This window comes from Engystomops pustulosus, chromosome 1 (assembly GCF_040894005.1).
Source record: "Engystomops pustulosus chromosome 1, aEngPut4.maternal, whole genome shotgun sequence".
Classification (NCBI taxonomy): Eukaryota; Metazoa; Chordata; class Amphibia; order Anura; family Leptodactylidae; genus Engystomops; species Engystomops pustulosus.
This window is the reverse complement of record NC_092411.1, coordinates 61,094,199-61,110,023: the sequence shown is the minus strand read 5'-3', so window position 1 is coordinate 61,110,023 and position 15,825 is coordinate 61,094,199. Positions and strand designations below refer to the sequence as shown.

The window sequence follows — 15,825 nt, the reverse complement described above, 5'->3', positions numbered from 1 at the left end:
TGTATTGCTTACAGGTCCCTCCATAGCAGACGAAGCTTTCACAACATGGTATTGTTTTACAGGAATCTGATCTGCCTCTGGTGAACAATGCCCTATTAATATCCGCAGCATTAATGCAAAGCTCAACTCAACAGCGCTACAAATAAAATGGGATGGCCGGCCTTTACAATGTAACCAGTCACAAGTGCTGATCACAGAGAAAAGAGGATCATTCAGCATTGTACACCTGGCGGATCAGGTTCTTACCCGCGCCTCACAGCACGACATAAACAAGGGACCTATGACGAGAAGCAAACAACATGAAGGGAAATACTGAAACTGGAAGCAAAACCCACAAATCAGTCATAATATTTAGGGCACCCGAACACATTGGGCCACATTCATCAAAACTGTCTGAGAGCAGAACTGTTCTAGTTGCCCAAGGCAACCAATCAGAGCTCAGCTTTCATTTTATAAACAGCTGTGGGAAAAGGAAAGCTGAGCCCCGATTGGTTGCCATGAGCAACTAGAATAGTTCTGCTCTGAGACACTAATGATAAATCTCCCAAATTGTGTATAATACGGAGGGCACAAAGACACATTCATTTCAAACCCATATGCACATGAATGTGTTTCAAGGATCCATGTAAGACCTCCTGCTGGGGCTCGCATACAGACTGGTGCAGGAGGGAGGAGTACTGAGGAGCACTCCTCACCCCTCCACTCTCCATTGATGTCCCAGTGGCCACAGTATGTTCGTTCAAGGCCTAAAGCTGTAGAAAACTCACGTGACCCTTCAAGAGGTTGGGACAATCTAGTAACATCATTTAGCGGTCTTCCTTTTTTGACGGATTAAATGACACACAGACCATTTTTGCAGGCGTTTACACAGATGTGTTTGTAGCCGGAGCACATGTATGTGTACATGTAGCCTTAAAGAGAACCCGTCATGCAAAATAACCCCCCTAAACTAAATATATTTTCACAAACTGCCATTAGTAAGCATTGCCTCTATCCCTTCATTGTCCCTCTACATGCCTGTAAACCAAAGCAATGAGGTCCTAAAGCTGTATGCAAATGATCTGTGAAATGTCCAATGAAGCATTAGCATATTCAAGCTGTCCACCTTATTCATGAGTGGGAGGCACAGCCACACCCCCAGTGCTTGACTGACAGCCTGCATAATGATGTGAGGCTGTATAATGATGTGCTTCCTGGTGCTGGTGGCCACGCCCCTTGCAGCCTGTGTGTGCATGTGTGTGTATATAGGAGAGATACAACAGCTCCAGGCTGCAGCCATGTTATAGCAGAACATGTCAGGTACTTGTGTAGCTGATGTCTGTGTCTCTGTGTATAAGAGGATGCAGCATGTCAGCAGATGCAGCACAAACACTAGCAACGCTTTACTATACATTACACAAAGACATGAGCAGGGGGAGGGGTAACAGGGGTGACATCACTGCCTCTGACCATGTGACCAGCCTCATTTACATAATAAAGAATAGATGATTTTATAATGATTAATGTATGAAATAACTAGATAAAGGCTGGGATGGGATCCTTGTGAGCTGCTCCAACAGGTAGAGGGGACAGGACAAGTGACACAGACCTGATGACAGGTGTCCTTTAAGACAATTGCACTATAGTGTACAGGATTTATCCCAGCCAGGAATTCCACCTTTACTGCTATATGTGTACATCGCCTGAAGGAGTATCTCACAAAACAAAAAATTGATGATCCCTGTAAACATAACTGTCCATTCTCAGTTTATTATCCGCTGGTATGTGGTGGTGTGGAGCGTCAGATATTGATCATCTACTCTATGGAAAGGCTATCTGAAATGTTAGCCCTGAAAACCCATATAAAGCTGCTTTGCTGCCCAGAGATCTGTCCTCACAGCTGATGCATCTAATAATGCTAATATGACCCTGGGTAACAGCAGTCCCCTGCTTCAGGGAGAAGATTACATGCTTACAGATAAAAAGTGGATTTTCTCTAGAATGACAAGATTTGTGGGAATGGGAAAGGCTTATTAGGCACAATGTTTAGTTTTCCTACAGAGTTGATAGATTTTCCTGCTATACAAGTAACTTCCAGTATAAAAATGTACAGTAACATAACTTCATATAATCAGGGCTTGTACCACAGTTTTCTGGCCTACAAGTCCTGAAATAATTTCAAATATTAGTAAATTGCCAGCAATTGCAATTATTTTGTCCTTTACACCATCTCCTTGCCAAGCGGGCACACAGGGGTGTGAAGGGGAGGGTTGCGGGCGGCAGCAGATGTGCTGGCAATTGGAGTCTGCAAACTTTTAGCCAGGACTTCAAAAAGTGAGAAAATACAATCTGTGTTAAAGCGACGCCTAGATTATAAAATGCCTTAGTATTTTAGTTGTGCACAGCACTTGCACACGGCGCGCTCATATTAGCAGATTACACACATTCATTTCCCGGTGTGACACATGATTAGAAAACACATGGCTGACAATCAGCCTCTCCCGTATGACAACACAAGGGTATGGGAGGGAGGGAAAATCCTTAGGAAAGCCATCAGATCTCATGCCCATGTCCAGTTTTTGGAATAAATACAGAAAATCCACCAGGAATTATAGATTTGGTTCCTCAGCACCTTCCCGGTTATCTCCCTCCAGTATGTGATATCTGCTGTGTGCTCAGTAATGACATATAAGTCACTGAATAAACAGATAAATTAAGGCCCAACTTCTCCCTCATAAAAAAGGTACAAAGTACTTGTTGATTTTTTAACTTGGGACCAATACATTTTCTTTGTTATAGTAACACCTGTGCCTAATGCACAAATGTAAACTTCTACAACAGCACCCAATGGGTGCCCAACATCACTGTGTATCCTGGCATACACCAGAACGAAAATTCATCAACTATTGCACATTTTAAGGATATGTCAACGAGCTGTATAAGGCATGAACCCCCTTTAAACACAAGGAGGGGGTCACCTCAAGCAGTGGAGCCATTATTCTACAAGGTTATTAAGCCCCCCCCTCCAAAAAAACCCCATTTCTTACAGCACAGGAAATGCCTTGATGCTAATCTTATCATATCATAATGTGCGAGAGGTGAAACTCCAGCATGATGGAAAATCAAACTAGAGTTGAGGTAAACCCAAAGTCTTCCGCTGGCCTTGAACTCTTAAATAAACGTGTACAAGTCACCGGGGGGCTGAGCGCTGTGGTACCTGCTGACCCTGAGCAGTGGTAATAAAGGTAAACAGTATAATCGTACCACAGGCCTTGAAATACACCTGAAGGTTGTCAGAAGAGGAGAAAATAAACCCTCAACCTTAAGATATGTGAAGCATGCTCGTTTCTAACATGAGTCTAACACACAATGATCAAAATAAATGAAACAAAACTTTAAAAATTAAAAAAAAAAAAAATGCTGAACCCAATTATCATTACTGTAGCCTGTGAGCAAGTTAGGTAAAACAAACTCACACCTAGTGCTTTCAGGATTTACCGGACCAAACCTAGAATCACTGAACCCAACATGTGCCTTCAGTTTAGGGTCTTTAGCTTTCCAATATTTCATCTACATGGGTTTAGGTTTCTATGCTTTAAAGAGGACCTGTTTTTTCCCCACTTAACTACTAATCCCCTCATGGAAGGGTATGAAATGCCCCTTGTAGAATTCATGATTATGTGAAATCTCACACGTTTGCCTATAAAATGAGTGATGAAACCAGTATAGTGCATGCAGGGGTAGTGTCACTTCAGAAGCCCTGATTTTCTGTTCGATATTATATGTTAACATTCTTTGGTGTTGCTGTAAAGATACGGATCTCATCTTTCAGATCCCATCAGGATTATGGCTTTGCGAGCTACAGAACCAGAGATACTGGCAGCTAAACACGTAGTTGGAAATGCAATGTGCAGATAAAAGTTCCCGCCTATTAATTAACTACCTGTATGTCCAGTTCTGTAGCTCACAGAGCCACAAGCTTGATGGGATCTTAAAGATGAGATTCTTATCTTGTGACAAAAACTATGTTTTTAGGTACTATAGAAAAGAAGAAAGTGACCCTCCCCCTGCAACCACTTCTCATGTGAAGAGTTATATTTGCCTGACTTTTGGGGATTTTTTTTTTTTTTTTAACAGGTAAACAGTTGAGATTTCACATAAAACAGGGAATTCTAGAAAGGACATTTCATACCCTATCTGAGGGGGTTATTAGTTTAGTGGGGTAAAACCTGGTGACAGGGTGCATTTAAGAATTGACATACCAATGGGTGGCATAAGCAAACATCCTCTCTAAATGTCTATCCAACATCCATAGAAAGAAAAAGCGGCACTCACCGATCACATGCTTTATTGTGGAAGGAATCAGGACAGGGGTGATGCCTGCCTGTCTACTGGTTATTGGGATATGAAGGATTGTCTTATATTTTGGAGCAGGCGGATATGGCTCTTTTGATGGCTTGTAAGACACACACACAGCGCCGATCACAGGACGCAGGAAGCCATGTTACCTCTGTCAGCATCCGTGGAAAAAGGAAAGAAAATCCTTTTGTTGTGCAATTTTGTATATAATTGGTTACTGGTGCGCACAGTGCACTCTTCTTCGAGAAGAGTGACGATGAGGAGCCAGTTGCAGTTTTTTTTTTTGCTGCGACTACCTATCTACTGCAGGGAAGGGGCATGTGCTGGGGGATGTGCACATTATATGGCTCTCACCGAATTACAAATTAAAATACATGGCATTCATGGCTCTCTCAGCCAAAAAGGTTGCCCACCCCCACTTTGGAGCCATGATCTGCAGTGATTTAGAGTGGCAGAGCTGAAAAAAACCATCAATGATTCAGATGTAAAAAGTAGATAAGTTGGCAAAAGTCTGCATCCACCGGGTATATGTAAGCGCAAACTTTATTTTTGTCCCAAAGTTCGATACCATCAGTATTACTGTGGTCTTACTCTGCAGCTATAATACCAGTACTCATTGCCCACTTAATTACAATGAGGACTTTACTCACATCTTTACTTGGAGGTTACATTTCAAGAAACAATATATCCCCATCTATAATTCTTACAGGACATGGTAACTATTGTGACAAAATGGAAAAACTATGCTGCAGAACCTCTTACAGGATAGAAACTACCCGAAAATTGCTACAACCACGATTTACTTGCAGCAGGGGGCACATTTCGCTCTGTGAATTACAAATTCCGCAGAAAATATTAAACCTGTCATGGATTCTTAATCATATAAATACAACACACGCTGGTTTGAAAGAATTAAATGGTTAATGGTTTCTAGACCATCAAAAATAGCTAAAAAGTCTGAGTAATATAGGACAGGAATGGATTTGCATCTGCTATCCAGTACTTTGCATCAATTGTGGCTTTGTCCTATTTGCATGGTCTGATGATATAGAGGGGGGGGGGGGGGGGGGTGGCTGAGAAACAAGTGCAGCAATATAGAAAGACAGATCCCCAAGTCTTCCCACCAGAGTCACTGGGAGAAGGGACTCCCAGTATCAGAAGCTTTTTTTTCAGCTTATTTCCTCAAAATGTAGCAACTTTGTATATCATGATGAAACATGGGTGCAGCTGGCCTGGTGAGCTGATGTGTGTCAGATGTACCAAAAGCTGCAAAGATGTTGGACACATAGTGGACAACATCTGAGGACAGAAGTGTGAGACTTGAAGATGCACCAATGTCACCGGATTTTAGTTTTCCATACAAGCGAGACTGTCTCTGGCTCTATACAATGTAGCAGACCTATTTTGTGAGTGATCAGTGTTTGTATAAAGTGTCAAAAAGACAGAATACTTCCTCAGCCTCCGATACAGGAAGAGCTGTAAGAGCCTGTGGCTCAGGAAATAGATGTCATCACTAAAGGCTGAGAGGACAGTAGGAATGTAGCGCTTAGTAAATGTAGTGACCCCACGCCAGAGCTGCTCTATATAGATTGCTCTATAAGGAAGGCTCGGTGATCCTGGGTATCCTCAATGCTACAAACTGCCAGGATTGTTGTCTGCACCTTGTTATAAAACTTCATAAAGTTTCACTTTCCTCCCCTGGAGAAAGAAGGGTTAACAGCAAATACTCCTCACCAGGGTGACTCAGATTGACTGAAACCAGACTTTCATTCACAACCACTCAAAAACATTCCTGTCCTAATCTCAAGGAAATCTGAAAGACTAATGACAAGCATTTGGAGATAGAATTATTGTGAGGTCAACCTGATACGCGTGAAGTAAGTGTGTTGCACAACCCAAAACCAGAGAACTCCACACAATAGGAGACAGAAAGCCAATAACCCGTATAATGGTCCTCGGAAATCTAGGCTCTAATCTCTTCATTTCCTATTTTGCTACAGAATTAAGCTGTTTATAAGGCTCAGAGTAGCAGGTAACGGCACAAATGTCACCATAATTATTCTCCCTCAGGCAATGGAAATGCAAACAACATCTAACACCTATGTGGATACACAATGGAGGTCCAGACCCTTCCTCCCCTCACAGGATCTACTGCGGAATTTTTACTAGAAAGGCCTCAAATTCCACTAAAAGAAAATTAGCAAAAAACTTTTTTTGGGTGAAACTTATACTTTAATTATGCAGTTAAAGGGGTCGTTGCAGGTTTTCAAGTTACTCCCTATCCTGTGAACAGCAAGGTGATCAATGAGGGTCTGCTGGGACCCTCATGGTTCACAAGATTTGGACTTCCAGCAATTCAGATGCAATAGGTAAAGCACACGTCCTGCCGCTCCGTTCAGCAGCATGGCATACAGTGGATGCAAGTGCCAGAGATTGCTCATTTCTGACATACTACTGAATGGAGCAGGGGAATCCCATTTTCCGGATTGCTAGGGATCCTCTTCTCCTGATCGCCGGGGTTCCCAGCATTCTGATTATAAATAATCACCGAGTTATCCCATCTGTACGTCTAAGAAATAATTTGGTTATACTACTGTTCTCCTCTCCTACAGGTGGAAATCTCTGAACACTCTAAAGGACATCTACCACTAGGACCAAGGGTTCTAATCCAAGTACAGGCAGTCCTCAGGTTACATACAAGATAGGGTCTGAAGGTTTGTTCTTAAGTTGAGTTTGTATGTAAGTCGGAACTGTATATTTTATCATTGTAACCCCAGCCAGAACTTTTTTGGTCTCTGTGACAATTGCATTTTAAAAATGTTGGGTTGTCATAAGAATCAGGATTAACACTAAAGCTTCATAACAGACGCCTGTGATAACTGTTACAGCTGATCAGTGTAGCCTAGGACTAAAGTACAATAAATTACCAATATCCAGAGGTCCGTTTGTAACTAGGGGTCGTATGTAAGTCGAGTGTTCTTAAGTAGGGGACCGCCTGTACATTGACGTAGTGGTGTGTACTTTTTTTTGTAAAAACCAGGGCATAAGAAGCTAAAGGAGTTGTGTTGTGATTAGCCAATATTAATTTGGTCATACTTCCGAAGACATGTAGTAGCATAGTAAGCATAAAATATTAATAACATTTAATGTGATATATATATATATAATACACACACATCTACTTCAAAGTCATGGAAGACATGGTCTCTCTCTGGTTGTAGGAAGAGTAACTCCTTGAATAACTTTACCAGAAAATCAAATCATATCCACAATAATGTCAAACACGTGGGGGAGTACAAGTCAGACCATCAGGTTAAATCAGGACAGCCCCCCTATATACATTAGGTGGTTAACCAGGTCATCCCAAAGTCTGTTGATTTGGATGACATTTATCTAATGGGCAACTTTAAAGGTCCACAGCTATTTAACTGATCCAATCATCCAGACAGCACCAGCCAGGAGGAGACCTGCTGGGAGCAGATGTCCTCACATCAGGAAACTGGATAGCAATGTCTTGGAATGGAATTTCAGCACTTTCAGAGATGGACCACCACTTAGCTAAGAATCTATTATAAATGTATTACATGTTGTATCACAATGGACTCCTTTACCGTCACCTTGTGTGGTGTATGATGGTAAAGGCAGACCGCCCCCATGTTTCTCAACTACAGTAAGAATTCTCTTCTATTTTCATCTCAAGCTTTTCTAGACGCCGGTATTATCTCTTCTAGGTGCACCCTCCCACATCTAGAAAGAAGAATATTTCTAGCTCATTTTAATAATGTATGAGGATTGCTTCCACGAATGTATCATAAACAATTCAAGGCTTTGTGAAGCCACTGCTTTTCTAGCAATATCACTATCTGCCATCTGCTCTGTGGGATCATCCTTTCAACAGATTCAGCACGGTCATGCTTTACAAGATACCCGCAGCATAGCTAATGGGAAGAGCCATGTCCTACCATGGAGGGTCTGCAGCAAGTAAGAGGAGGAACAAAATGCCCAGGAAACACAAACTACTTGGCTCTAAAGTGACCACATGGTCAGTCATGCCATAGCTTCAGGAACTAGAAATATTTTGTTTCCTATTATTAGAAATCATTGAGGAAAGAAATTACTTAGAAATAAAGGAAAATAGCACAAAGGAGATTGGATATTAAATATGTATATCAAACCCATGAAACCTCTGGTCAGACTAAGGGCCCTAAACTGCAAGTACTGGAGTGATGAGGGAACCAGAGTAATACAAGCATGTGGTGTTTTGAGTCTAACCCTAGAAGACAATCATTTTTTTCTTTTTTCTTTAGAATTAAAGTGTTGCCCATTACTGGAGAGCAGGTGTGATAGAAGGAAAAAGGGCATGTAAGCGGAGAAAGAAGCCAACTGCTCAGATATTTTGCAAAGCTTCGTATATTCATTTTTACCAGTTTGTTGCAAAAGTCACAGACATTGCAGCATAGCTAGGATATAAAGATGAGTGTATTGTGGCGATGTAGAGATCACGTGTATGGCTAACACTGGAGAGTAGTGAATGGAGGAAGCGACATCTACTACAGACCATAAAGAGTCATACATATCCCACCACATGAGAGGCAAACACTCAAATACTGATCTGAGCTCCAGTTATACAAAAAAAAAATCACCAACTGGAAGCATCCAAGAAAATGAGGACTGAACTGAAGACTACAAAAGGAAGAATAAGACAAATAAACAAGTGGGCGATGAGACTGAACCAATATGGAAGCTGTGATTCACATGCGAGGCAGGCTCCCTTCATACAACCTAAGGGAGGGGTGGGGCGAATCATCAAAAAGGCAGTCAAACAAGCTTAGAAGCTACATAACAAAGCCAAAAGCAACAGGCATTCAGGTAGAAGACAGGAGAATGTAATAGCAAGTTAGAAGTTGTTCAAACATTTATCGCAGCACAAAGACACAATATCAATTACCAAGTGAAGCCTTGAGTTGTGTTCAGACATTGCAGCTAAGTTGATAAGATTTATATAATACAATGGCACATGATAGGACATCACTGCCGCCATTATATCCACCTGTATAGGAGAAGGTCTGCAAGTTTTCTTACTACTTTTAATACTTGTGCTGGAGCATGCTGGGAGTTGTAGTTTGTAGCACTGTCACAACACTGGATCCTTCTCTCTATAGTTTCTATCGTGAAATATAATGTGGACAAAGAGCTAGAAAATTCACCATGTAGCCTGTGGTCCCTTTTTTGTTCCATGTAACACAGGAGTGGAGCAAGAACACTTTCCTACACGTGATACAGATGTGTCACACATCTCCAATGAAAAGGCATGAAGATGTGAACATGTATTTCATGAAAACAGTGCAAAAGACATGGTTAGCGATCGCATGGCAGGCCCCAAAACACAATCCAAACGTGTGAACACAGCCCCAAGCCTCACAAAACAGCTGCCAATGGTGTAAGTGAAAGAGCAAAACTCCTAACCACTCGCGTGATCCTCTCTTGCCCCTTACTAGTCCCAAAAACCCCAATACCAGCAATGACATGTCTACACCACTGAGGTACATGTTGGGACTAGTCATATTCCATGAATAGATGATCAGAGACGGGCGGGATGCCGGTGAGCGGTGGCAAGAGATTGGTATGGACGGAGCGTTATTACCATTGGCAGCCACGGAAGTAGAGCTGCATTCTTTGGAAAATAGCACCACACCTGTCTGTAGATACATATGAGAGTGTAGCCACAATACAGGCGAGCCAAAAAACCAGACACAGCCTATGTCTATGAAATCCTGAAGGCTGTATTCACACAGTGCGCTTCAGTGGTGTTTTAAAGCACATTTAAGGTGCATTGGTCCTCCTGAAAACATATGCGTTCAGAGCTAAACGCTTGCGCTCAGCAAGTAGAAACAAGCGCTTTGCCTGACAACAAGGTATTACATACATTACTACTTACCGAACCTTCGAGGTCTAAACAACTGTGTTTTCGGGGAGGAGTACCTCCTGAAGTGCCGAAATGCGTTTCAAAACACAATTGAAGCGCATCTTGTTAACACCATCAGGAGACATAATACCCCTTCCAGGGTAGCCAGAGCTAAATCACCACAGTAAGTCACAACAAAGAGGATGAGAATTATACACACCCCATACACAGGCTGCATAATAAAACCTACAGTGTAACTATCTAGGCTGCGGGTTTAAAATCATTCTTGCAGCAGCTGGAATCATTGTGGAAAGTCCCTCCGCTGCTAGAAGTAAATGCAGCGCCCATCTCAGGACCAGTCCAAACCCTTCACCGTTTTTCCCTTTCTCGTTTTTGCTCACATGTAATAAGTTTTTGGATTCTATCAAGGTTTTAATCACATATGGTTTTTAACTTTTTTTTTCCCCCAGAGTGCTGGAACAGATAGTTTCTCCTTATTTTGAGCACCACTGCTCTGCCTACTTACACGCAATGCAAGCCTCCAAGAGGCTCCAGCTCTGTACTGAGCACTGCAACCCCTACAAACAACCATTACATTCCCAATGGGCAGATTCCAAAACCAGTCCTTAAAGGGGATTGCTCAAACCACGTCCAGGGGACACAGGAAACATCCTGGCAGGGAGACAGCTAAAACTTTGATCTAATTTATGTTTTTAAAAATAAATGGTAGAAAAGTTATAAAAACTATTGGGAAATATGATGATTGAGAGATGTGGGGACATGGGGAATGCAAAAAAGGGTGTCTTATGACAGGTTCCATTTAATGTACCTAATGTATCCAAATTCTAATTTAATATAGAGTGTATTAAATCAGCATTATTATGCTGCATCAAAGAGACATTCTCCACCATATGGCACTTGTTTGGTTGTGCTTGTGTCTATGTGCTTCGGAGATGCAAAATGCATCTGTCCCATGGACTCCATTCACACAACTGGGTTTGTATTTGCCACAGATGTGGGACTAAGGGCTAAAACGCTGAAACATGTTCAGTTCAACTATGATGCAAGGACTCCCTTCCCTGGAACAGAGTTTGGGGTTTTACGGACCGAGCACGTTCATGTGAATAAGCCTTAGTTCTGAACCAAATTTCACAAACCCAAATTTGCCAACAACATAAAAGAGTTCAGTGAAAACCAACCTATATGTGAGAGGATTCCCAACCATAAAAACAAAAAAAAAACCACAACCGACAATCATCCATGTGGTGTGAAGAACAACTCTAGAACATGTGCATGTAAAAATAAACTATAACGTTTTGATGTAGATTTCAGCCAAATATTACATATGTTGATATCCGTGAGCCTCGCTTTGGTATGGATTCATACTTTTTGGTACTCTGTTCTATGCCACAAATGCTGGAAAGACGTGATGTGACTGCACCTTAGAAACTTATAATGGGATTATACACATTATTACGCATTCCTCAGAGGTTCTGTGACCTTACACTCTTATCTTGTCTGTAGTAAAAGGCTCCAAATTCTTGACTCCTGACTTATAGGATGAAGCCGGGGCTGGTCTGGAGCCAGCGATAGATTGCCACCTATCTGTGTAAGTAATCCTGGCCGCAGCAAGCAAAGCTGGCTTAGTATCTCCACCAGCGACAGATGTGAGCCAGCTCATGTGCAGATGTATAAGACATAATACTGACACACACAACTGCATAAAAATGTGGATCACCTAAACAAAATCTCTACTCCGGCCATTGTATCCAATTTCTTATAAAGTTAAGAACTACGTCCCCTCAGGGACAAGGTCAGAAGTGATTTATCACAGCGCCCCCTATGGTTACGTGTATATAAAGCACAAACAATATGGCAAATGTTCCCCATTCAGAAAGTGCTTGTTAATGGTGTAAAAATAATCTTACAGAAAAGGATTCATCAAGAACGGCCTGGCCTAGAGGGAATTCATTAACAGCTCGGCGGATCTCAGGGGGTGAGGTAGCCATGGCTCCTAGGTCATAAGTGATGGCACAGATGGCAGGAACATTAAAGGAGAACGTTATTTTTGTAAGTAAAGGATACATACGACTAGAGATGCTTTTGATCAATACAAATGAGGGTACAAGAGTCAAGAAGAGAAGGATCTTCTCACTATCCCAAACACTCAATGTAAATCATAACACATAGAAGGTGGAAGCCAATATAGTATACTGGTCACATAGGTTAACATCAGTGGGATCAATAGAAATTAGAGGACAAAAGCAATCTTACCTTGTCAAGTTCATCATGGAGCTCTGCCAGGCTTGGTCTCAGCAGCTTCTCTCCAAGGTCTGCCGCTGTGTGCCTATAGTGATCAATCCTGGGCACAGCATCTATGGTATTGTGGCCAAAAGTCCGCAGATAATAAGTATTGGTGTGCGTATCATAATGGTAATGATGACCTGTTCCTCCGGAGTGTAGGCTACCTTCACTTAAAACTGTATCACCATTCTGAAAGCTCACCCCACCTCCACCTTCACCACTTGGCATCTCAGGAGAGCTTCCATCTGGATCGGCCGGGTCCACAAAGTTTACCCTAAATCGGCCTTTGGCTTCCTCTCCACCTGATCCCCCCCTTCCTCTATGGGTGACAGTATCAGGAGGTGCCGCTGGTTCTTGGTCAGCGCCAGCTGCTTCCCGGGCGACTTCACTGACGGGATCCACTTGGAAGCGGCTCTGACTTGGTGTGGGACCCAGGGGCCTGCCCAACTGGGCATCATCAACTTGTAGTCCTTCATCCTGGACAGGCGGAGGAGGAGATGCTGAGGATTTCCCTGGCTCAGCCAGGGCTGAGGATAATTTGGACTTCTTTTCCATAAGCTCGGCTACCCTGAAGGTGTCGGTGGTACCAGAGTTGTATCTGTCAAGGTAATCACATAGATGAATACAAGAGGGATCTGAGATCTAAAGCCCCAGCTCTCCAAGACTCTGACAGCACAGATCAGTCCAGCTGCTATGTTTTATCACTGACGTTCCACCTCCTCATAATCCAAAATACACCTTAACAAAGTGTGAGCACACACCCAGCCCTCCCCGACCACCACTCCTGAGCGCTGGAATGATGAATGTGACTATTGTGAAGAGGACATGGGAGGAGAGCAGGCGGGGAAAGACGCCTCTCATTTCCATGAAGGGACAAGTACAAGCTGTGTGTGAGCGAGCGGCCCCCACTTTACGTCCTACAAGAGCCTGCACCATAATGCTCTATGTACATGGATGTCACATCACTATACACAGGGCCACCGACATGTACAAGGGACGTCTCCTCCTGACCTTGGGATGGGAAGATCTGTCTTGGTGAAAATGCTGAAGTCACTGTCCATGTAACGTACAGCACTGTATACTAGATTGTCTAATGTGCCTGTACAGCACTGTATACTAGATTGTATAATGTGCCTGTACAGCACTGTATACTAGATTGTATAATGTGCCTGTACAGCACTGTATACTAGATTGTATAATGTGCCTGTACAGCACTGTATACTAGATTGTATAATGTGTCTGTACAGCACTGTACACTAGATTGTATCATGTGTCTGTACAGCACTGTATACTAGATTGTAACAAGCTTTATATTGTATGTGCAGAAAATAGTAAAACAGTATAATGTACATGCAGTACATATTTCAAGTCTACCCTGTACATATGGCATCAGTGTACATTAGATGGTATATGTGTGTAAGGCATCCAGTAGCACTGCTGTATATGTAGTGTACTGGATAGTCCCGTAAATCATCTATACATTATATGCTATAAATATAGCAGAAATCCCTTGTGTATTCATATAGTGGCAGTGTGCATGGTGTATACATATAGCAGAGGTTCCTGGTGTATAGAGCATATAGGGTAGATATATAGCACCAGTGTGAATGTTGTATACAGTTATATACATATAGGATGTATACAGTGTGTACATATAGATGCAGTGTGTGGTGCATGGTGTATATAGTGTACCAGTATATAGTGTATACATATAGGGGCAGTGTGCTTGGTGTATACATATAGCAGAAGTCCCTGGTGTGTAGAGTATATAGTAGCAGTGTGTATGCGGTATACAATGTATATACGTATAGGGGCAGTGTGCTCGGTGTATACATATAGGAGCAGTGTGTATGCTGTATACAATGTATATACGTATAGGGGCAGTGTGCATGCTGTATACAGTACAGGGAGTGTACAGTGCCGGGTACATGTGTGTGGTCCCGGTGCTGGCAGCAGCTGGCGGTATAACACTGCGGTCCCGGTTATAACTTCCCGCTCATCACTGAAGTTCCGTCCAGATCCGAGGCAGCACCACCGCCCCATCAGGTCCAGGCGCCCCCCTCCCCTTAGACACCGCCGCCCCCGGCACATGCCATGTGAGCTCCCGGCTCCCGCACACACATGGCGCATCCCCGGACACCATGATGGGAGATGAGGGATGAGCCCGCGCTCCCGCCTCACCCCCGCACACACATGCAGTGCCCCGGGCCCCCGCTTACCTTCTCGGCCGGTGTCGGCAGCTGGAGCGGCTGGCCTGGCGCTGGTTCCGGTGTGATGCTGTGAGAGGAGGAGCCGTATAGCAGCCTCCGGTCCCTCACTCGGATCCTTCTCACTCCCGGATCGTTTGGATGAAGTGGCGCATGCGTAACACGCAGCAAGAGCACACCGCCCCGAGCTACCGGTACCGCGGGATGTTACCCGGAGTTGTGTGCATGGGGCCGAAAGATGCCGCAGGGAGGGGTCACCAGGCTCCTCTCACAGATACCGCATCATCACCGCCCTCCTCATGAGGGAACTTGTCATGTAATGTGCAGGGCGCTGTGCTATGTACAAAGCTTACTGTACTGCTGCATCTGCCCATATGTACAGCTCATACCTGCCTATCAGCCCATATGTACAGCTCATACCTGACTCTCAGCCCATATGTACAGCTCATACCTGACTATCATCCCATATATACAGCTCATACCTTACTATCATCCCATATATACAGCTCATACCTTACTACCAGCCTATATGTACAGCTCATACCTGCCTATCAGCCCATATGTACAGCTCATACCTGACTATCAGCCCATATGTACAGCTCATACCTGACTATCAGCCCATATGTACAGCTCATACCTGACTATCAGCCCATATGTACAGCTCATACCTGACTATCAGCCCATATGTACAGCTCATACCTGACTATCAGCCCATATGTACAGCTCATACCTGACTATCAGCCCATATGTACAGCTCATACCTGACTATCAGCCCATATGTACAGCTCATACCTGACTATCATCCCATATGTACAGCTCATACCTTACTACCAGCCTATATGTACAGCTCATATCTTACTATCATCCCATATGTATATCTCATACCTTACTATCAGCCTATAGGTACAGCTCATACCTGACTATCAGCCCATATATATAGCTCATACCTGACTATCATCCCATGTATACAGCTCATACCTGACTATCATCCCATATATACAGCTCATACCTTACTATCAGCCCATATGTATATCTCATACCTTACTATCAGCCTATAGGTACAGCTCATAC

The 15,825-nt window shown here is 43.2% G+C and overlaps 1 protein-coding gene across 3 annotated transcripts in view; it reads right to left on the bottom strand.

The window, feature by feature from the left end:
• The window catches only part of SLC12A2 (solute carrier family 12 member 2), a 65,695-nt gene extending 50,712 nt beyond the window's left edge, over window positions 1-14,983 (bottom strand). For 2 of the 3 annotated variants that reach the window (XM_072141689.1, XM_072141704.1), the window contains exon 1: window positions 12,518-13,355. In XM_072141689.1, coding sequence (XP_071997790.1) covers window positions 12,518-13,102 — 585 coding nt within the window. In that variant the 5' untranslated portion in view covers window positions 13,103-13,355. Of the gene's footprint in view, window positions 1-12,517; window positions 13,356-14,766 lie in introns of those variants that run through there. The other variant, XM_072141697.1, reaches the window with a different exon arrangement.
• Window positions 14,984-15,825: the final 842 nt, after the last annotated feature.